Consider the following 25,124-nt stretch of genomic DNA (forward strand, 5'->3'; position numbering starts at 1 on the left):
ACGACGTCACACACATCAACAACGACGTCACACACACCAACAACAACATTTGAAGCACGAAGACACTTGCGCGCATTTCAGACGTGATACTCGACGATGGAAAAAGTAAAGAAAAGGCTGTCGGAAGAGACTAGGAAAAGGAAAAGAGAATCTGACCGCGTGAGGAACCGGACAAGAGTCCCACTCGGTCGGGCTTTCACTCGTTGGCGCTAGCTAAAAAGCAGCACTGGATGCAACAGCGATGCTGACCTGGCGATCTTGTTGATGGACTAGTAAATCTCTTATTTCTAAACTTGTTTTGCGTTCTATGTTGTATGTTGTTGCGCTTGCTTGTAGTATGTCATTTTTTTACGATGCTGTTTATTCATCCATTGTTGATAATTAGACCAGTCCAATAATTTCCACATATGTTCAGCTAGCTATTTAGGACAGTGCAAGTATTCCACAGCGACTATAGGGGTCGCTGTTTGACAAAAACACAATTTCTACATAGTGTGCCTTTAATGTTTAAATTTCTTTTAAAAATGTGACTTAGTTTCATATCAAAAGTCGCCTGCTCTCCGCTGTCTGTCAGCGTGTTGTCAGTGTCCTCTCTGCTTCGCGATGTATTTTTCACTGCGTGAGAACATGGTGTGTGTGAGAGAGGCGTGGCGTGTCGGTCATAGCAACAGTAACTAAAGGGGGCGGGTCTTTGCAAACGGTCAATTTAGGAAAAACTGTGCTTTCTTCAAGCCACATGTGCATCTCCTTTCCTTTCTGCTCAGTCAGACGTTTACATGTATCTATCGCCAGTGTTTGTTTAGTTTAGCTGACTCTGCTGAACTCAGACGATTCACTGTTGCCACATGTTTTTCTCAGTGCAATTCTCTGCTGTGCTTTTTTTTGATGAAAAACACTGGATGTCCATATTGTCTCACTGCTCGCTCTACACTCATTAGTTGGCTCTGTCTGCCCGTGTCAGTGTGTCGGCAGCTCTCCTCTCGAATCATGCGGGGGTGAACACACGTTATTGCTGTGAGGGAGTGAAGGGTTCGAGACTACAGTCCTGAAGCACAGGCCCTGTTTGGACTGAATCATTGCCTCATGTATACGACACTGGCTCAGTAAGATGTCCCTCCAATCCCTGCAGTGTGCAGGTATACACCAAATCATAGATCATTTGACATACAATTGTATTTGGATATTTTAAACAAGATTTACAGTAAGGTTAATAGACAAACTACCATTCAAAAGTGTGGGGTCGGTAAGATAATAAGTTTTAATGAAAGATACGTTCAATTTCAATGTTTTTGAATTAAATCACTTATGCTCACCAAGGCTGCCTTAAACAGTAAATACAGCAATATTGTGAAATATTATAACTATTATGTAAATATATTTTAAAATGTAATTTATTCATGTGATCCAAGCTGAATTTTCAGCATCGTTCCTCCAGTCATCAGTGTCACATGATCATTCAGATTTGCTGTAATATTTCTTAGGATTATCCCAGATGTGCTGCTTCATAATTTTTCCTTGATGAACTAAAAGTTCAAAATCAACATATTTTTTGTTCAATTTAAGGTATCCTTGCAGAAAACAAATATACTCTTCAAAAAAAAAAAAAAAAAAAGTAGTGCATGTCATTAGTACATCAGTGGATTATATGGTGAAAAGCATTATTTTCCCAGTCACCCTAATCGTGTAACACGGTCGGTGATATATTGTACTGACATTTGAAAACACTGAAATATGCTTTTAAGCCTAATAGCACCTGGCACCCCATGTGTTGACTTCATTTGCAGGGTTTAAGCCTGGGATTGCCTTAACTCTCCATTAACTCAACTTAACTCAACCTTACAGTATCTCATATGGAAGCTTGTTTCTCCCACAGAATAAAACATAAAAAGGTATTGTGAGTTTTTATCTCGCAATTCTGACTTTTTATCTCAGAATTTGGTGATATAAAGTCGTAATTGAGAGTTATAAAGTCAGAATTGCGTGATATAAAGTTGCAATGGTGTGTTATAAAGTCAGAATTGTGTGATATAAACTCGCAATCGCGTGTTATAAAGTCAGAGTTGGGAGATATCAACTTTTTTTCTCATAATTGCATGTTGATATCTCTCATTTCTGACTTTGTAAGACGCATTTGTGAGATATAAAGTCAGAATTGCATGATATAAAGTCCCAATTGTGTTGTATAAGTCAGAATTGGACATTATAACCTGAGAGTTTATATCTCACAATTCTGAGAAAAGATGTCAGAATTATGAGTTTAAATCATTATTTTATACAATTTCATCATACTTTTTCACCTTCAGCAATACACGCATACACACACCCATCTCCATTTTTGACTCCTCCGGCTATAATCCGTTTGTTCCCCTGAAGGTGACTGCAGTCGGGCCGGATCTGGCCGAAGCACTGGGAAGATTAAGTGGCGCTGCAGTAAGTCACCTCTCCCAACCCTTCCAGCACCTCACCATTGACTCCCACCATCTGACTTCCTCCACTAAATGCCACTTAAGCTATTACAGCTCTGCAGCCGCGGGCTTCTGGTGACCTGAGAGGGTGAGGACAGCGAAAGGGCGATGGGATGAGAAGCCCGCTCCTGAGACAGGAGCCTGACAGCACTGAGACTGGAGAGAATGGGCTCGGGAACATCGAGGGGAATCAGCTTTCAGAATTGTCTAGTTCTGCTGACTCGGTAGAGGCGTTTAAACGTGTATTCGCTGTGGCAGCACTTGCCGCTGTGTCTTCGCGGCACGTCAATGTGATCCAGGTGTGTTCTGTCACCTTCGCAGTGTTTTGTGAGCAGAAGCAGTATTGGAGCGAACAACACGTTTAGTTAATTGCATTATTGTGTCATCTTGGCATTTTGTTTAGACATCAGAAAACAAGAAGAAAGGCTTTATTAAAGTGAAAGGCAAAATTAGGGATGCAGGTACTAGTGAGTCTGAATCAGCAGAAAGAGCATATTCGTTATTTAAAATGCTCTTCAGGCATTTTTGGCCCAAAAAAATTTGCGTTTGTTTTTTTTGGAATTTTTTACTACATTGGAATGGTACGAAACTTGGTAAAGGTTTTGGCACTTGCTATGTGAACACATACACACACACACACACACACAAAAACCATGGACATGATTTGAAAAGGTTAAATGGTCCTGTAAAAAATGGTCCCACTTGTGCTCCTCGCGGTAAAAAATGAGCGCATTGAAAATTAATGGGAGACGAATTTGATCTAGTGGAAGCATTGGGTACAGCGGAGATATCGAGATCAAATTTGGAACACAACTTGTTTAGATCTATGGCTTCTTTTTTTCAGTTTTAGTGTAAAGAGAGATTTTGAAAATATATATTTCATATACAAACTGAAAATAGTAATTTTCAAAACAATACATTACTTTTTTTTTAGTTCACTTTTTTTAACATTTTTGCACTCCAGCAATAATCTGCCAAGTGTCGTCTTTGGAAAGAGATCAAATTTAAGACTGTTTCTCTAAAGCATTCAAGATTTATGATTGGAAATGAGATTTTCAGGTCTATGCTCAAATGTGAATAAATGGATTATAAATACAGCGTAAATAACAAGTATTATAAAAAAATACCCTAAAAATAGATAATCTTAAATATCAAATTAAAATATAGTACATTCATTTCATTAAAAAAAATATATAATTCATTCAACATTTTTGACCTACACGTGAAGAGCACCACAGAGGGTTACTGCTATGATGCTGAATACTTACGTGTTCCATGAGTTCCTTAATCATCCCATTCCACTGGCCTTTATCATCTTGAAACCCATACTTCCCATCCTGCACCAGGTGGATCTCGTAGGAGAAACCCAAAATGCTGGCCAACTCCTTAAGCAGGTCAATACAGAAGCCCTCAAAGCGGTCATTGCCGACGAGTGCCTTGTCAGACTTCTTAAGCATGACATATGGCTCCTCCTGTACAAATACAAAATATCGAATGAGAAGCAGCTTCAGTGTTGAGATTTCTCACACTATTCACAACACACACACACCTAATCGGGTATATACAAGTGAATACCTCTGACAGCTGGCTCTGTGGGTAAAATGAGATGTTCTTGACATTATTCATACCACAAAATGTAATGCTTTTACAAAGTTCATGTTAAAATTGAAGTGAGCAATTTCTATGCCACTAGTGGCACCAAAAAAAAAAAAAAATGCAATTTGTTTGTGAATAGTCTGAATAGTCTGAGAAAGCAACATTGACTCACCAAATTATGTGCTTGTGGGGCTGGACCACCTCAAACCAGTTTGAAGCTGGTTTGAAAACAGTCATTATTTTTGCAAACCCCAAGTGGCAATGAATTTATAGCTTAAATTACAGTGTAAAGTAGTTTTATGATCCCAAAATTACCCTACTAATATGTACTCTTTAGGTACTAATCTGCACCCTTTATGGGTAAATAAGGTACAAAGATGTAGCTTTTGAGAGGGTTCCGCCCAAGTGACAACATTTGTACTTTTTTTATCTGAGAGTGTATAAGAATATCAGGTTTCACTTTATTTGGATGGTCCCTTTAACACGTTCTGTTGACTATATGTAACGTTGCACCTACATATCTACTATCTCTCATTAGAGTGTTAGTAGAGTATTCGTAGACTGCTAGGGTTAAGGGTAGAATAAGTTGACATGTAGTTGCAAAGTTACCATTATATATTTCTAATAAATTATCGGCATTTTAAGTCATGATTTGTTGCGAAATTCGCTTTTTTTATGTTATTTTTCCGAAAACCTAGACATCATTTTACTCCGATGGCCCCTGACAATTTGTATAGGTAATTATTTTGTCCTGCCTCCTGCATTGCCTCACAGTGAAGAAAGCTCTGTTATACATGAAAGACCCCGAGATGTTGCTGGGATTGGCTCATGCAGGAGAGCTGGCATAAGGTACTCAAATGTTGGCGAGAGAGAGAGAGAGAGAGAGAGAGAGAGAGAGAGAGAGAGAGAGAGAGAGAGAGAGAGAGAGCACAGCCACGAGCATAGAGACATTGGTCCTGAGGGGCTCTCAAAACTGAAGCACTGTCCTGTTCTGCTGAGCCACAGAGATAAGCCCTTTCTACCCTGGGATGTTTACGAATAAAACATGTGGGCTGGTGATGTGATGTACATAGAAACACCTTCCATGAGCCAGACATTCCAAACATCCCGAATCCACCATGTAAGGCTTGATGGGAAGGCAGTTCCAGGAAGAGCGGAAACATTGGCCAAACCAGTTTTCACCATCACCAGCACTACTCACAAGAGCCATTCCCATCATCTCTATCCATGGATATCTTTGCTAAATCCTGGCTGTAATAATCCCAATGGCAGAAGGTTACGGAAGTGCATACTTGTACAAGATCTGTCTGTCTCCTTGCAGTTGGGCCTGGACCGGATTCGGCAACATCTGCAATGATGTTAAGCGCAATTCCTCACTGCAGAGATCCCTACCGAGTCCTCTTATACAACATGTGATTGAGATGCCCTTCAAGAGAATTGGAAAAGCATCTGATGGGGACGCTGCCAAAATCGTCCAGAATATATCTTTTAAATTGCTAATTATACCACCTAATCTATGGAGGCGTTCCCATTATAACACTGAAATACTGTTATTATGGAAACCCAGCATGTGCAAGTTGCTGTACTTCAGTTTCATCTGTACTTTCAGCAGTTTAATCAGACATAACAACTAAGGCAAGCAGAGTCTTAAAGTGGGTACAACTGGGATTCTTCTGCAATATTATTTATGTACCTTGACATTGAAGAGTTACCCAAGCCAACAAAGGGCTTTGTATCTATCGAATAACTCTTTGGATACCAGCCTTGCAACTGTCAAGACATTCCCAAGGAGCGATGGGACAAGGTAGGACTTTGTCATTTTATATTCAGTCAAGAAGGAGCAGAAGGACTGAATAATGTTGCTGATTGACATATGATAAATATTGAGCGTGGCAAGCAGCACACATCATCAAACTGTTCATTTTTGGTTTCTTGCTATCGTCCATACACATTTTCTGAGAGTTGGGACTCATAAACTACTGTATCTACCAATCAGGGGTGTGTTTCCCAAAAGCATCGTTAGTCAACTATGGTCGCAAGTTCTGTCGTTATCAGCATAGTTCAAAGTTGTGTGTTTAGCACGACAGCTCTCGACCTGCGGTTAGAAGCAGAGTTTCTTGTTTGCATGGCATTTGGACTCAATAAATCCTTAATTTTTGCCAAATAAGCAAGCTGGCGTTCAGTACAATCTATATCATTTATTTAGAATACATACACATGCCATTTATGTCTTTTAGTTAGTGCTTAGAGTGCTTTAGTTAGTCATGCTCTAGTATGTAAGATCGAGCCTATGATTGAATCTGGAAATAAAGCAAAATAACTGCGAAAAATGAGAATTAGTCCTCAGATGCCATATAGATGTAATTTATAGAAAAAACATGTAGCATTTATTCGAGCTCGAACATATTCATTAAAAGAAGTTATTACATCATTAACCAACTTGGTTGAACGACCAATTTGCGACACTATGGTTTCGGGAAACAGTCGTGTCTAGCTAGTTGATTTTTTAAACGAAGAAGTTAAGCAGCGAGTTATGTTGTTATACGGGAAATGAAAGTGGAACAAGAGGAACCAGCAATGTTCTGAGATGACATTCATTTGGACACACAACTTTGTTTTTAGCAACAAAAAAGACGAACGTAAAATTGTGATATGTCCCACCACAAGTTTCATTCTGTGTTGAGAATGGTTCTGCTTAATGTTGACGGGTTACTGAGAAGGAAATTTGTCCTTGAAGAATCAGATACATTGACCTTTGCCGTTTTCCGTAATGGATACAGATAAAGATGTTTTAATGAGGCATTATGTCAGTTATTTCAGGATTGCTCTATTTATTGCTTGCAGTGTTTCTGATCAAACTCACTCAAGGTGACCTTCACTCTCTGGGTTTCATCAAACATAATGTGACACCTTTCTAGCCCTGCCATCATTTTTCATTTTAGTCAGAAAAGACAGAACAAATGACACTATACAGACAGGACAGAAAATGCAAGGTATTCGGCTGGCAGCAGAAAAGAGGACGAAAACTCCTGCACGTTCATCCTCGGATTGAATTTGAGAATCGGTTTCATTGTAATTCTCTGCCCTGCCCAGACTCCTTGATGATAACAGATGCTTTACAGTGTTGTGAACAATCTTTCAAGTGGGATTTTGTCCAGACCTGGGATGTGTGGATTTTGAACAGACATGGGTTTTTCCATGCCAATACATTTGAGACCAGTTCTAGTTGTCACACTGGAAAGTTTTCCGAAGTACTATTTCAGAACTCTCAGAAACTAAGTAGGAACATTTTGATTGAGTCAGTCACAGAAATAGTCCAATTACACAAATTCTTGCAATAGCTGGCATTCATTCAGACACGGTTCATCTATATAATGACGGTACAATTTAAACAAAAACTGAACTGTGTTCTTGGGACAAGAATATTTGGACAAAACATCAGGTTGTTACACATGACATACTGCAAGTTGTCATGTTTTGTAATCTAAATTATAAGTTGTTTCTAAAGTTCACTGATGAGCCAAAAAATGATGACCAGTCACAGATATATTGTTGATCATCTCCTAATAAGGCCACATATTAAGGTCTGAGTAGATTAAAGGGTAAGAAAACGATCAGTTCTCGTAATCAACGTGTTGAATAAAGGAGAAATGGGCAGGAATAAAGATCTGAGCAACTTTGACAAGAGCCAAATTGTTATGGCAAGGCCACTGGGTCAGAGTATCTCTGAAACGCCAAGGCTTGACCAATCCGAGTGCCTATGAAGACCCCTGTCCACTATCAAAAGTGCCTACAATTGCCATGCGAGCGTCCGAACTGGACCTTGGAGCATCGGAAGAAGGTCGCCTGGTACGATGAGTCCCATATTCTTTAACATCACTTGGATGGCCGTGTGCGCCATTTACCTGGAAAAGATGGCACCAGGATTACTGTGGGACGAAGACAAGCCGGTGGAGGGAGTGAGAAGCTCTGAACAATGTTCTGCTGGGAAACCCTGGGAATGTGAATGTCAATATGAATCGTTAACTTCGTCCTAAAGACTGTTGCAGACCAGGCATCCCCCTTCATGACACTGGTGTTCCCTGGTAGAAGTGGCCTCTCTCAGCAGGATAATTAACCCTGTCACACTGCACACATTGACCGGGAATGGTTTTAGGAACATGATGAAGAGTTCAGGGAGTTTCCACGGGCTCTAAATTCCCCAGATCTCAATCCAATTGGGCATCTGTGGGATTTGCTGGACCAGCAAGTTCGATCCATGGATAACTCCTCCTCGCAACTAACAGGACTTGAAGGATCTCCTGCTAATGTCTTGGTGCCAGAGACCCAGTGTTGTGCCTGAACGTGTTCATTGAACGATAGTTCATGAACTCGTTCATATTTTGGGCGAACGTGAACTGAACGTACTGAATTACTGCCTGATGAACGTTACTGTGAACGCGTTCATTCTGGTGTCTGTGAACGCACGCTCTCTAAGTTTAACTGTGCTCAATAGGGTGCCAGATTTCTATAGAGCCTTCCAGGCTAAAACCCGGCTAAAACACACGTAAACAGGCCTTAATATGTAGCTAAAAAAACACCCAATCTGGCAACACCAGCCACCAGTGTCGCACCGCGGCCGCCGCATGCGTCATTAAGACAAGAAGCAGCATGTAGTCGACAAAGCATCGAGGAGGCGTCGCATCGTATGATCAGTTTTAAGACAAGGTCGGTGAGGATGGGAAAAATCTTACATTTCTGTGCAAACTTTGCCCGCCGATAAAATAATTGCTGTAGTGGTTGTATATGGGTTGTGGCAATAATTAAAAAAAAAAATAGCTCGCAGCAACATATGGAAAAAAATAACTATGAACTAGTTTATTTTTTGGAACCGTGAACTTAGTTCAAAATTGTGAAGTATGAGCTATGAACTGAACTAGTTCATTTTAAAATTTGTGAACTGAACTTTGAACTAGTTCATGTAGAAAGTGAACTTTCCCAACACTGCAGAGACCACAGGACACATTCAGGGCTCTTTTTTAGTCCAGGCCTCGGCTGGTCGGCGCTGTTTTGGCAGCACGCAACAACAAACTGTCACCCTAAAACAAACAGAGGTACTATGTGGTACCCCAGGGTGTTCTTTTCAAAAGAGTAAGGGTGTTACCCTAGCATCCTGGCCAAATTTTCCCATTGACCCCTCCTAATCATCCCTATGTATATATATATATGTGTGTGTGTGTGTGGCTTCATCACTCTGTCTCCTCTCCACCAGTAAGCTGGTGTGTGGTGGGCGTTCTGACGCAATATGGCTGCCGTCGCATCATCCAGGTGGTGCTGCACATTGGTGGTGGTTGAGGAGATTCCCCCCACTTTGAGTGCTTAGAAAAGCACTACATAATTGTAACAAATTATTATTATTAGGCAGGTGGTCATAATGTTTTGGCTCGTCTGTGTATATGCTTATACTTTGGACCATTGCTTTTTTCTATCTTTACGAATGATCTCTCACTGGTCTGTAAAAGAGCTTCTGTGTCTAAGTATGCGGATGATGTAACACTTTATATGCCTGCACCAGCTTTAGAAAACATTACTGAAGCTCTCAATAATGAGTTGCAGATGGTATTTAATTGGGTCACTGATAATAAACTTGTCTTAAATATAGCCAAGACTAAAAGTATTTTATTTGGAACTAAATGTTCATTAAAAACAAGGCCAATGTTGGATTTAGTACTAAATAATGTTGCTGTCGAGCAGGTAAATGAAACAAAGCTTCTTGGGGTAACCTTAGACTGTACTTTGTCGTGGTCAAGACATATAGAAGAAGTGGTGAAAAAGATGGGGAGAAATATATCTGTAGTTAAAAGGTGTTATTCGTTTTTAACTCCATATTTAACTAAACATGTTTTGCAGACCCTAGTGTTATCACACTTAGATTATTGCTCTGTGGTTTGGTCAGGAACTACAAAGAAGAATTTAGGGAAACTACAGAGGGTTCAGAATAGAGCTGCTCGTTTAGCCCTTTGCTGTACAATAAGGGCTAATGTTAACAAAATGCATGGCAAACTCTTCTGGTTACCGGTTGATAGGAGGTTAAAGGCATCCCTTCTTGGCTTTATAAACAAAATTAATGTATGGAAAACTCCTGACTGTCTGTATAGGCAACTTACTCTGAGTTCTAATGTTCATACATATCTCACGAGGCATGCCGTCATTGGTAAATATATTATTCCAAAATCCAGAACAAACTCAAAACAACGTACAGTGCTGTATAGAGCTATGGTTGAATGGAACTCTCTTCCAGGTCATATTTTTAAAACTCAAAATAATATTGGTTTTAAAAAACAAGTTAAGGAATTTTTTATGTTAGCTTATAGTAGTGGATAAAGCATAGTGTGTGTGTGTGTGTGTGTGTGTGTGTGTGTGTGTGTGTGTATATGTGTGTGTGTGTGTATATGTGTGTGTGTGTATATATGAGTGTGTGTACGTATTTACATATATATATATATGTCTATATATATGTATATTTGTATTCCACGAGAATTTGTTTTAGTGTATGATTGTGCATTGGTTGTGTACATTTTGTAATATGTTAATATTGTATTGATTGTGTAGTGCATTTTATTCGTGTTATGTATTTTTGTGTGGACCCCAGGAAGAGTAGCGGATGCATCTTGTTGCATCAGCTAATGGGGATCCTAATAAATAAATAAATAAATACAGAAACTCCGTTTTTAAACTATATTACACTGGAGATAAAAGTGTGACAACTAGCCCCAGTTTCTCCTATTAATACAATATAAGAAAATATAAAGCTACATTTTGTTTGTTGACATGAGATCTCATTTAAAGGATATTTATAATTAAATTTTAATATAATACTGTATATAATTTAATATGAAAAATATATGACTTTTTTATGATAGAAATGAAGGTATTTTAGGTGTCAGTGTGCTTTAAATAAAACCATGGATAATGGGTTGAAATGATACAGAATGAAACAGAAAGCAAAACTTTGTAGAAGCTGTCCAATTATCTTGATCAAAAATAAATAAATAATAATAATACATAAAATAAAAACAAAAAAACTATAACAGTTGTTACCATCTGTTTTAAGCCCCCAGTCTGTAATATTCCCTGAGGTTTTGTAGCAAATCCAATGTCTTTAATAATCTCTCCCTTTTTTTCTACATGAGCAGTAAGAGACAGGAATCAGTTACATGGAGTAAGTATGAAACTGAAGAAGTTTAATAAAAGCATGGAAATGTTAAATGATTCCTTCATCATTTTAGCAATGACAACAGACAACAGTCTACAAGTTTCTGGATGTTTATTTGCAAATTATATTTTCACCAGGTCCAGAATATTAGATTAGGGTGAAGGTCAAGCTTTGGCTATCTCAGCACCTGTTTGTGATATTTCTGAAGGACGTTTTGGGATGTTGACACACTATAATTTATATCTGTCATGATTGTTATGTGTCCTAGGTTATTATTCATTCGTATTCATAGTTTGTTTTTTGTTTTTTTCACTTTTGGCTGACCATTATTCAATACCCTTGTTTAATGCTTAAAAAGGGAGAGAAAAGAATCTTAATATAACAAAACCCATCGCCCACTAGAAACCCACTAGAAAATCACTGATTATATCCTATCAAGACCTTAACTCATAATGATAGCCTTGCAGCTCAATCCACATTTAATAACAGTGTTTATCCCTGTTGATAACTCATATGCTTGTCCAAAATAAGTCCACAGAGGCTGTTGTCAGTACCAAAAATAATCCCAAAACAATTCTGCAACATACATAAATACAGCACTCGGGACATCTGTGAGAATGCTGTGTTGAATGTAACACACATTTATTTTAAGATTTGTCATGTGTGCTATTATCTGGCAAATGACACATTGGGCAAAGCAGAATTTCACCCAGCATGCATCTGCATGTAACAGCAATAAATTAAGGCTACATGTCTATGAGAAATCTCTGAAAATATCTTATGGAGGGAGACCTAATTGGAATGGGTCAGTGGCATTATCCAATACTTGAGTTGATGGAATTACTTAAGGTAACTGCACAAGGGTCAGTCGTACAAGATTATTACTTATTTTTAGGGCTGTCAATAAATCACAATTTTTAATCGAATGAATTGCATCATTGGCATATTAAATAATCAGCTGAACTGCAGTTAGCTATGGAAGCTTGTTTCCGCCACTGAATAAAAAAATAAATAATAATAATTGCGACTTTTTATCTCACAATTGCGAGATATGAAGTCAGAATTGTGAGAAATATAGTCACAATTGCGAGATATAAAGTCGCAATTCTGAGAAATAAAGTCGCAATTGCGAGATATAAAGTCGCAATTCTGAGAAATAAAGTCGCAATTGCGAGATATAAAGTCGCAATTCTGAGAAATAAAGGCGCAATTGTGAGATATAAAGTCGCAATTATGAGAAATAAAGTCGCAATTGCGAGATATAAAGTCGCAATTATGAGAAATAAAGTCGCAATTGCGAGATATAAAGTCACAATTATGAGAAATAAAGTCGCAATTGCGAGAAAAAAAAGACAGAATTGCGACTTTTTATCTCACAATTGCGAGTTTATATCTCGAAATTCTGACATCTTTTCTCAGAGTTGTGAGATATAAACTCGCAATTGTGAGTTATCAGGCCAATTCTAAGGGGGAAAAAAGACTAACTTTTTTCCCCTCAGAATAGTTTATATCTCACAATTCTGACTTTATATCAATCAATTCTGACTTTACAACACGCAATTTCGACTTTATATCACGCAATTCTGACTTTATATCAATCAATTCTGACTTTACAACACGCAATTGCGACTTTATATCAATCAATTCTGACTTTATATCTCGCAATTCTGAGAAATAAAGTCAGAATTGCGAGATGTAAACTCGCAATTGTGAGAAAAAAAGTCAGAATTGTGAGATAAAAAGTCGCAATTACCTTTTTTATTTTTCATTCTGTGGCGGAAACAAGCTTCCATAGTTAGCCTATAATCAATATTTGCTGAGAAAAAAATTACTGTGTTAAACTAAAACAATTGTTTGCTGCAGACAAAAAAAAACTTTGATCGACAATATTCATTACAAAAAGTGTCTTTAGAAGTCAATGTTTGTTTGTTTTTTGAACATAAGCCTAGTCAGTTGCTGTCAAAGTCCACAGCAACTATATTTTACAAATGAGTTCAGTATGCACTACTTTTTGTCTATTTACACCACCTTGTTGGCAGAGGCTATTTACACTAACTCTACCATTGTCTTTTTAAGCCAGACACAATTACAAACGAAACACAGAAGTTACAAAAGGCGGGTGGCATCAACTGTTGACGAGTTTGAATCCACCTTTTTCCATACTTATTCTTGTCCTCTTCCCCATTGTATATCAGCTCGGACAGGCGTTTTTTAAATAAAAATTAAAATAGTGGACAAATTAAAATAGTTTCCACTAATATAGTGGAAATAAAGCAGCTAACGGGTATTTAATAGTAGGAATAAAGTGTTTATCGGGTAGGGTTAGCAGTACAAGTAAGGTGGCATCCATTTATGATTTTAATAAATATAATCATATACAGTGAATATCTTGTTATTACTGCATACTGTTTTATAATGTACTATAATACACTGAGGTGCAAGTAGTATCGGCCACTATTTGCACTTAGTATGAAGAACTATTTACACTATAGTGCAAAGAAAACACTGCTATTTCACTTGGTGTAAATAGAATTTAACACAATTTGTACTTAATGCTAATAGCCCGTGCCATGTTGAACGTATAGCCATGATTAATTGATAGCCTACACACACACACACTTATTTTTTCTTGCACCATAAGACTTGGTGTGAAGTTAAATACAGCTTAACTCTGGAAAAACACATCTCGAGACTCAATCTGAGTGGCCTGCTTTTATAAGTGTGGTTTGCAGACTTGCAAAAATGTGTTGCGGTCCCATAGTAGAGAAAAACATTTATTTTATTATTATTATTTTACTATTATTTTATTAAAATTAATTGTACCAAATTTCATTCCCAAATTCAAATGGCAGAGCGAGTTGAGAACTAGTACTAGCTTCAATTCAGAATTATCCTTAGTAAAACAGTCAGGCGAGATGGCTGAGGCTCAAACTTTGTTTCAAACAGGGGAAGACATCTTGTTTAGTTGATTCAGCCAGGTCAATTTATTTCAAGGACTGAGACACTGAAAGGGACCGAGCTATTTGGCATTTCTGTGAGAGGAAAGGATAATCTGGAGCATGTGCGTTTTATTACTTGAAAAGCAGCCCATGTGCTGACCTGAAAAGAGGTAAAGAACACTAGAGAGGAAAGTGAAATTTGGAGAAAGAGCTCTCTCCTTCACACACAGCATCTGGATGACCTTACCAGGATGGTGGTGATGACCAGCGAGCGGTTGGAAAGTGAGTCAGTGATGTTCATGCCGTTCTGTCGCGGGACCTCAGTGATGTTGAGTCCTCCAGATGCACTCCACTTCCCCACCTAGAAAAGAGGAGATTTATGCAGTCAGAGCGTGTTTCTCGTACCTGTGTGACCCATCCACATGGCAATAGCCCATCTGACTGCATTAGCAGCCTGTGCTGAGCTCATCCTGAAGCATTAGCTGATTGCCAATAGGGCAGTGCACGAGCTAGGCCCTTGCATACACTCTGAATACATTAACATAGAGGAAGGGCAATTCCACCAAAGGGGATTGCTTCTCAATTCAATTTTGCAACGAACAAAAGTAAAAGCGGAACTTACGGCATGAATTACTATCTAATAACACTGTGGCGTTATTAAAGGTGTTACACTTTCCCGGTGTTCAAATACTCATATCGCATCTTAATATGCAGGATCAACTATAAACGAGCCATTGGTTGGTTCATTTCTCAGCTGAAAAACTGGAAAGTCTGAGGAATATTTCTCAGAGAAAAACAAAATATGTCTTGTTGTCCATTAAAATGACTAAACATCCTTACATCTACTTGACAACCAAACTTCCATAGGATCATTTCCAGTGAATAGGTCAGCGCACATCCTTGTGTTCAGTTATGAATCGCATGCAAACAACATGTGATGTCAATCTGGCTAGAAGATAATAACCGAATGCAAGTACGCCCACACACAAGTGCTCGTGTTTGCACACTTGCGGAAAGTATGCATCTGGACTTTAAAAATTAATCATATTTATCATTTTATGTATTTTCTGGGAAATCAACTATAGTTCATACTAAACCAGTATGGGAAGACACAAAAAAGTGTCTAAGTGGGTTACAATGTAGTGTTGTTGTATTTTAAAAGAACTAGAGATACAATTATATATATATATTCTATATACCTATATATCAAGAGATATGACTCAATATTAGTGTGCAGGCTGTTTGTTTAACTCTGCATTGGGACCAATCCAGCTGATTATCAATCAATGAATCTATTTCAGCCGGAGTGCTCTATCTGCCTCCAGGGATATTAGAGACATTAAAATGCTTGCTGTTAATTAAGGTACACACACACACACACACACACACACTAACCCGACCCTTAAACCTGCCAATCACACAAAACACAAAAAAATGAGGATGTCCCTAATGGGGTTTTTTTGGAGATTTTGTCAGGTTTTGGTCACTTCTGGGTACAAATTTGTACACACAAAGTACACACACACACACACACACACGCAGTAAGAAGCAGTCAGTAGAGGGAGTTGAAATAGGTGTACTGTGAATAATCCCTCTAATATCAGCACATAGCGAATCTGAGCAAATTTTCCCCTGCAGTGAGAGAAAGAAAGTCCGGCATACGGACGGTTATGAGGAGGTTTACAGTAATAATCTGAACACCTCTCTCTATCTCTGTCCTGCTCTCATATTCATAAAGCCCAAGAGCGGCAGATCTCAGAGATACGCAGGTGTAATAAACCCCCATAACACGCTAGCGGACGCATACGACTGATTCAGAGAGATGCACATTTCACATGATATGCTACGCCACTTTATAAGGTGATGTTTCATTATTGCAAATTGACTGCAATTAACTCAATTCATTAAACGTGATTATCAGAGGAAGGAGAAATATTCATGTTGCCGAGAGGAGACTTTCTTGGGCTCCTCAAAATGAATACAGAGTTGTTGTTTTTTTTTACCTGCTTATTCCAATCTAAAATGCTAAATATTAAAAAAGTTAATATACATGTTTGTTTTTTTTCTGAACATCTACAGTTAAATGTTAAATGTGTGGCTGTTACTGGGAATTGCACTGCTTCCCCACAGAATTATGGCTTTTACTATTCTGTGTGCATGTGCTGCTGAATAAGAGCATTTTTATATAATCATACAGATTTTGTGGAGGTGTTTGGTGCTGTTTACTTCATTTTTTGGCGTCTCTGAAAGTGTGTGCACAAACACACATTGCCACAGTGTGATAGTCAAACTTATAAATGAAAATTCAATGACTAATAAAAAATAAAAAATAGTGTTTGTCTTGCATTACTTGCACTTCTTTTCACAAAAGCTACTATATTTACGTCGCTCATTACTGCACAAAAGCGTGTGTAACTTCAGCTGGTCATTAACAGAGGCTTGTAATTAACAGTACTTTGTACACTAATCCAATTTGCTTTATGATCCACTAACTTCTGCTTCTGTTTAAACACCTCATTTGCTTCCTTGTTAGGAGGTAAATTAAACGTAAGACACAAATTGCTCTTTATTTGCCCAGGAACGGTGACCATACGAGACGCGGTACAGGAGGGTCCAGTGCGCTAGACTGCGAGAACAGAAGGTTATTTGAAGGGAGTAACAATCCTTTTTCAATGACGCATTTTTGTTCTTTGGCAGCATGAAAGTTTCTGGTATAATCGACTATGCAAATGAAAAGTGACTTATTACACACTGCTTAACAGCCGAGCATTAGCAGAAGAAACCCGCTTTTAATCATTTTATCCCTCCTACTGTGCAAAAAAAGCATAAAGACTTAGCAAGCGCGTTGTTATTATATACGGTATGTGCTTTGTTTGTTGAGTTATGTTGTGTGTGTGTGTGTGTGTGTGTGTGTGTGTGTGTGTGTGTGTGTGTGTGTGTGTGTGTGTGTGTGTGTGTGTGTGTGTGTGTGTGTGTGTGTGTGTGTGTGTGTGTGCGTGTGTGTGTGTGTGTGTGTTTGTGTGGTGGTTTACCTTTTGAAGGCCGTCCTCTTTAAGACTCACGATGTCCAGATCAAAGTCGGTGCGCAGACCTGTAGTTCTGTTGAAGCACAGCCGTCCCGTCAGGCCGTCCCAGTGAGACTTCAAAACACACACACATTTCAACAATTAAAACACACCAACATTTAGATTTATATGCCATTTCAATCCCAATTTGAATTAAATTGAAATCAACAAAAGGATGCAGATTTGTAGTACCAATTACATTTAAAAAAAGTATAATTTAATGGAACTTCAGTTTCTCAATATGCATGAACATGCACTGTAAAAAATATTTTAGCAATTTAGTTATTTCAACTTATTTTTTTGTGTAGAGATAACTAGATTGTCCAGACAACAAGAAATTTTAAGTTTTCTTGTCCTCAACTTATCGAAATAAGTTAGTTAAACTAAAAAAAAAACCCAGGCAAAAAGATAACACAAAATAATGAGTTAAGTTTTTTTTACAGTGTGTTGTGTTAGAGTTTATGGGACATTTCAAGAAATATTATAATCTAAAAATCAACACTGAAATGCTACTTACAATTTCCATCAATTAAACATTGATGTGCACCATTCAGAAACATTTCAATCCCAATTCAATTCTCCAGTTTTATTTTTAATGTTATGTTGCATTATGTTGTGTTATGTTATGTTATGTTATGTTATGTTATGTTGTGTTATGTTGTGTTATGTTATGTTGTGTTACGTTGTTATGTCGTCATGTCGTGTCATGTGAGTTTATGTGAAAAAAGAAGAAGAATTTTGGGATTTTCAGTTTCATAATATAAACTACACATTAAAATGTTATGGGACATTTCCAGAAACATTATTACAAGACATTTAATATAAGAAAGTCAATACTTATTGCTATTTTTTTAAGTGAGGTAACACTTTACTTAAAGCATTATGAAAGAATAAGGTCACTCTTTAGTTTGGGGTCCAATTCTCACTATTAACTAACTAATAACTACAGCTTTTGCCTCAATAAACTCCTAATTACTGCTTATTAATAGTCAGTAAGGTAGTTGTTAAGTTTAGGTATTGTAGGATTAAGGGATGTAGAATATGTTCATGCTGAATAAGGCATTAATATGTGCTTTATAAGTACTAAAAAACAGCCAATATACTAATATGCATGATTATAAGATACTAGAAAATAGTGTGAATTGGACCTTAAACTAAAGAATTGTAATGCATTAATATTGCATCTTATAATGCACTGTATAGTCTCATGAATAATTGTAATCAGTTATATAATACATTATAAACACTCATATATTTATTAAACATACCTTTAGAATAATGTACATGACAAACAACGAAATTCAGCTGTAACAAGGAATCAATGCATTTTAACTGTGGTTGCAATTTTATGAAAAGATATCATGCATTATAACATACATTATGAACGGCTTTATGATGCATTATACATAAAGGCTTAAAGTGTTACTGAATGGGATTGATATTTTGTGATATTGTGGCGTGTTAAATGTGTTGACGACACTGAATTTGCTTTAGAGAAATATGTCTAAACCAACTGATGAAAATGTATTATTCATATTAGGGAGAAAATAGGAAAAATTTATCAAAATGAACGATGTAGCCTAATTTATGTTTTGTTGGACTAATGAAAAGCGTCTGTTGTGTGACTGTTGAATTGCAATTCAGTAAATTCCTCTTCCTGCCATTTTAATTCATATTCCATTTCAACATCCGGCTGTGTGTGTCCAAATCCATTCAAATTCTCACTCGTGAATTGAAAAGAAGCCAGTTTTTGTCCAAACACATACTTATGAGTGCACACACACACACACACACACAGAGAGAGCTTCTATTTCCTTTTTAATTACATTTTACATCCCAGCGCCTCAGACACATCTTCCCCCAAGACCTCGTCCTAATTAACGACCATCTCACTTTCAACAATCTCTAGAGACGCAGAAAAAAATTACATCGCAACTCCTCCTCTCCATTCCTCCCTCGTTCCTAAAGCATAGAGCTCCGCCCCCAAACACACACACACCGATCTACAGCCCTCTCCATAACCTCTTCCAAATGAAACACCTCCGCTCTCGTCCATGAGCGAGGACCTTTCACTGCAAGCTTGTTCTTCTCCACATCCCTCGCTTCTCTCTCCTCTCGTCCACAGAGCTGTGTTCAACTACTCTAATCTGCCTCTTACGAGTCCCAATCAAAGTCTCTCTTGTGAGCTGAAATAAGAGCTGATTACCACGAGCGAAGCACACGGTGATGAGAAAGTGGGACACTGTGAGTTTAGTAGAACAGAACCAACTCAAACTCGCTGCAATCAGCGTCTCACTGCACTTAAATGAGGCAATTAAAATGTGCGGTGAATGAGGGTTGTTTATCAGGTAAGATCCACTGTTAAAGCCTCTGAATAATGATGCCGTGTTTATCAGTAGTGCAGAGATAATTAGTGAAGGTGTTTGGACACAACTAATGTATAGGAATGTCTCTGGTAAATATACATCAGAATCAGCATCATGTATTTATTTCTTTTACAGAAAGATTCCATAGGTGCACTTTTCAGTAACACTTTACCATAATTATACAGTAATAAAGTACAAACTATTAGTTTACAGTTAATTCATATATTATATATTATATTATATAGTATATACTATATATATCAATAGGCTATATGCAAATAGTGAGTTCTTCATCCATTGTCACTGTAATTAACACAATTATTAGTGTTTATATAGCTCATATACAGTATAAAGAGCTAGATAATGCTTTAATTGTTAACAACTTATTAAACATATGTACACTGTTTTAAACCATTAGGAGTTGTTAATGGTTATTGGGAGTAAATAATTCAACATTAAACAATGATACATTAAACACACACAATCACTTAACCCCAAAGCTAAACATAACCACTCAAGTATGTGTGTTTGTGTCTATTCAAATGTATGCGTTGTAGAAAAAGAAACATGCAAAAATTCTCGTGAGATTACGTTAAAATACATCAGTCAGAGTTAGGATTAGGATACAAAGCTTAAAAAACCATTACATTAACTCTTTACATAAAAAAAACAATTTCTAAATTACAGTGACAATGAATGAAGAACTCACTATTTGTACATAGGCTATTAATATACTTACAATGTAGAGACTACAATATATTAACTATAAAAACTAGTTTGCAAATTGTCTGTGAGTACTTTATTACTGTAACGTCGAGGCAGAGATGAAGCGCAGAGAGAATCCACACGCAAGCACTAATTAATGAGAAATACAAACACAGATGGTGCAATCCGAGCACAAGAGTATATAATCCACACGGATGAGTCAGGAACATAATCCACAAACAAACACAGCGAAACTATCCAAACCACGACTGAGTCCAAATCACAGGCAAACAGGGAAATCCAGCAATCCAGGCAGATGATCGAAACCACAACACGGGAAACCAAAGAGAGGAAGCTCAGAATTACAGTGTGACACAAACAAGACTTTGCAAAGAATGACAGGGCTTATAAAGGCAGAGTTAACAAGGTAATGAGACACAGTTGAAAGTAATGCCATATAATGAGTCCAGGCAATGGATTATGGGAAATGCAGTTTGTGATGAGATAGCAGTGGACGAGGGTGGAGAAACAGAGATCATGTAGATCGTCTCCATCAAAGCCTCACAGTCATTTCCTCTTCATGAGCCGACAGTTCATTCGGTAACGTTAGGCAGTTGTGATTTATATGCTGTTGAATGTTGATGATCTTGTTAGCTTACATGGGCATTTTATGAAACCTAACCAGGAATATGTAATAAATATTCCATAAGCCCAGTGAAGCTGTCCTTTAGAGTGTTTTAGCCGAACAGCAAGCCCTTCTAAAATCACAGTAAACCATGGCTTCACTTATTGCTTGAATCATTGCTTGTATATGGTGGCCATCGCTTTCTGGGGCCACCATATACAATGAATGCATAAAAAAAAAAAAAAAAAATCATACCCACTTAAAATGAGCTTAAACAGGCTTCAGTGACATGCAGAGAAACTAATACCATGTCATTTAAACAATATCTTCTATATCTTGTCTCGTCTCTGGAGAGCAGAAGTGTTTGTGACAGCAGTGCCATGAGCGATTGTCATTACCTCTTTAATGAAACTCATGAAGCGTCCTCCGAACCTCCAGGGTTTGTGCCGATGACACTGCAGTGAGTTGACAGTCATCTGTGGCGCGTGCTGGTAGGAGACCGACACGATGTGGACCGCGTCGTACGTCAGAGCAGCATCTGTCTGGAATAAATAGGGGGGCGATATGTCAGCTGAAAGGATCTGACAAGCGGGAGGAGTGCAAGACCTGACCAGTTGACAACCTTGTCAAACAGCAAACTGGGCCACTGCTCAGGACCATTAGCACACTTGAATCCAAATGTAAGAAGACCTTTGATTCAAGTCTGATGCTTGGAGACACTGTGAGTGAGTAAAATGTTGTTGGTTTTGCACGTTCAAGAAATAGGCAATGTTTTAATGTTGTTGTCGTGGGCCCAAATTTCCATGTTTAAAACTTTTAGTTTTGATAGTGCAGAAGTTTGTTTCCACCACAGAATAAAAAAATAAAAAAAAAGGTAATTGTGACTTTTTATATCACAATTTTGACTTTTTTTCTCAGAATTGCGTGATATAAAGTCACAATTGTGTGTTATAAAGTCAGAATTGCGTGATATAAAGTCGCAATTGCGAGAAAAAGTCAGAATTGTGACTTTATATCACGCAATTCTGTCAATATATATCGCAATTCTGAGAAATTAACTCAGAATTGCGAGATGTAAACTCGCAATTGTAAGATAAAAAGTCGTAATTATCTTTTAAAATGTTTTATTCTGTGGCTGAAACAAGCTTTCATAGGTGTGCAAACATGGTAACAAGTTAGAAAAAAAAAAAAAAAAAAATTTATGAATAAATACAAATTAGATGTTTGCACAGTCATTGCAAACAAGGCATTTTAGTAAGTGCATCATTGTGCATGCATTCATTGTTCTAAGCTGATAGCTAGTACTGAAGTACAAACATCTAATATTTTAAGAAGAACCATAAGTGTTTGACAACTCATTGTTTCTACTTTGTGCTGTGAAATATCATATATTTTTGATTGCTAACATTGTATAAATAAAATCTGACCCCTCACTTGTTTTGCTGTGTTTGATTACACATGGGTGAGACAATATAGTGTTAAGTGCTAAATGGTCACATTTTGCGACCATTCTTCATGGTAATGTGACTAAGTTTTGTTAGCTTCAAAGTAGCCCAACTCTCTTTTATTATGCACTGCTATTTATGTTGAGTATAAGAAACATCAAACTGAAAACTCTCCAAAAGCTAATAGGTTTTGTTATGGCAGGAGTGTATTACAGGCAGGAGTGTTTGATTATAGATGGAGATAAATTATGCAGGACAGTTGTCTAAGTTAGCAAACTATCTGCAAAAATCTTCCAAAAAAGTTCACAGTGTATTCCCCTACATGGCTGTTTTATTTCCTACTTTGAAAGATGGATAAGATTAATCTCCACCAACTCCAGGAGAAATGCTGGGCGCAGAATAAAACTTTGTACCTCACCAATCTGACCAAGGTTTTTGATCCCCCAAGCTCAGCTCATCAAAAAACTTCAACATCTACTGTGCCTTGAGGCAAAACTATATCTGCTCTCCAACCCTCTTCAAGCTGTTTCTGTTCATACTCTAACATTCCCTCTGCATTAGGGATGAGAAACTTTGGTCCTAGAGGGCTACTGTCCTGCAGAGTTTCACTCCAACCCTGATCTAACACACCTGAACAAGCTAGTCAAGAACTTCAGAATTACTATAAAGCTACAGACAGGTGAATTTGCATCAGGGTTGGAGCTAAACTCCTCAGGACAGTGACTGAGGTTGCCCATCCCTGCTCTACATGTACCACGGGTGTCCAATTCTACTCTTGGAAGGTTATTGTCCTACAGTGTTTATCTCCAACCCCAATTAAAACTCGCCTGAACCGGGTAATGCAGGCCTTAAGGCCAGTTCACACCAAGGACGATGACGATACAGATATCGATAAAGATATACTAGTTCTAAAAATCGTTTTCAATATTAAAGAATAGCTGTTGAACAATAAAACACTGACAGCCAATCAGAAACCATTCTAATTTAAAATGGCAGACGACATTGCAGAGAAGCTAATCATGGAGGTCCAGAAAAAATCCACCACTGTTTGACAAGTCAAGCCTCCTTTTCAAGAAAATGGATATGGAAAACAATCGTTCATACCCTCTGAATCAATGGTGAGAAGTATTACCTCATTTCGATAACATTGTCTTGCTTCCTTTCAAGTTGCGGTGAAAAAGACTAACGTTAGGTGTTGTTTTTATTCCACTATGTTGACTACGTCAGCTAAAATTCACTGTTATATTATTAGCTCGATTACACTGGCTTCACTCAAAACACAGCATGCTGAGGACATGTGCTGGTTAAAGCAGTGTAAATGCAACAAGAACAGCAAAAACATGTTCAATGACGTTGTACACACCTTGAAACCGCAGCGCGCGAGCTTAGAATAAACAGACCATTATCGTTCGTTGGTGTGGACGCAAATATAGTAATAGTTAACATTAATATTGGTGTGAATGGCCCTTTAAGGATTGCTAGAAACTTCCAGGCAGGTGTGTTGGGGCAAGTTGGAGGTAAACTCTGCAGGACGTTTTCCCCTTCAGGAGCAGGATTGGACACCCCTGACATATACCTTCTGGAAATCGATACGCACAAGAATAACACAATACTGTTTGTCTACTGCCTCTGGTGACCCATGAAAGAACCAAAACACTCAATATATTCAACAATATTATATTTCCAACTCTGCTACTGTCACCAGCCACAAAGCAACTCATTTTTCCAGCAAAGACTCCGGACAATGAATGACAAGCAAGTAAATAAATGGTATACCATCCACTTGCTCGGTCTCTAACACATCCTATTGTAACACTCTCCTGGAGGGATGAGGGCTTGAAGTGTGTCCATTGTTCAGGCAATGTGAGCTGCTCTAGATCGAGCATGTCTGCAGGAAGGATGGGCATTCATTCAGATGTCCTTTATATCGACCTCGCCATTGGCTTCGGGTAACTAGGCAAAAAGTTGTTGTGATATGACAGCTGTGGGTATTAAGTGAGTGTTGGGAACATGAGACCAGATGGAGAAGTATTTGCAGTCGATAGCTGGACTGGCTAAACCATGGACACATTTATTGGACTGTATTTAAACATTCAACACGGAGATGGATGTGGGCAGGATATACTGTATATGCCTCACATCAGTCTTTTTAGATGTTCCAGATGCAAAAACCCCACCTAAGGTGCATATTCCAGGGTTTTCAACCTTGCACAAAAGAAATATCTTGATAGACAGTCTATACAGTGTTTCCCATACATTGATTTATCCATGGCGGCCCACCACAAATAGATTTCAGTGCTTCCCATTCATTAACTAGATTGTGAATATAGAATAGAAACTTCTCATAATAACATAAAGCTCTTTAATTTCGTGTTTTGCACCATTGCTGTCAAACAAACTAAAATCGAAAGCTCGATAAGACTTTGTGTCTAAATTGTTTGCGCTGTGCAAAGTGATAAGCTCCGCGTCTCAGTTCACAGTGAATGAATGCAGTGAATTGCATTTGTGCATGTGCCGAGTTTAGCATGCATTATTTTCACATTTGCATAGTTGACGATTACAGCATTTCACTAGATTTGTAATGAGACATGTTTGTAAACTTGTTTTCCGTCCAAATAAAAGCTTGACTACAATTTCTGTCAAAATAAAAGCTCACAGGTGTATCTCTTGCATGTACAGAAATGAGGACAAAATTAATTATGAAAGTTCCATTTTTTTCAGTG

At 37.8% G+C, this 25,124-nt stretch overlaps 1 protein-coding gene across 1 annotated transcript in view; it reads right to left on the reverse strand.

Annotated features, from left to right (window-relative positions):
* The window catches only part of grik3 (glutamate ionotropic receptor kainate type subunit 3), a 186,502-nt gene that overhangs the window by 50,621 nt on the left and 110,757 nt on the right, over positions 1 to 25,124 (reverse strand). The window contains exons 7-10 of the mRNA XM_056251631.1: positions 21,355 to 21,498; positions 17,228 to 17,335; positions 14,443 to 14,556; positions 3,734 to 3,937 (exon numbers count right to left, since the gene is read on the reverse strand). Coding sequence (XP_056107606.1) covers positions 3,734 to 3,937; positions 14,443 to 14,556; positions 17,228 to 17,335; positions 21,355 to 21,498 — 570 coding nt within the window. The remainder of the gene's footprint in view (positions 1 to 3,733; positions 3,938 to 14,442; positions 14,557 to 17,227; positions 17,336 to 21,354; positions 21,499 to 25,124) is intronic.

Source organism: Rhinichthys klamathensis, unplaced genomic scaffold, assembly GCF_029890125.1.
Source record: "Rhinichthys klamathensis goyatoka isolate OS25496 unplaced genomic scaffold, OSU_Roscu_1.1 h1tg000087l_1, whole genome shotgun sequence".
NCBI lineage: Eukaryota > Metazoa > Chordata > Actinopteri > Cypriniformes > Leuciscidae > Rhinichthys > Rhinichthys klamathensis.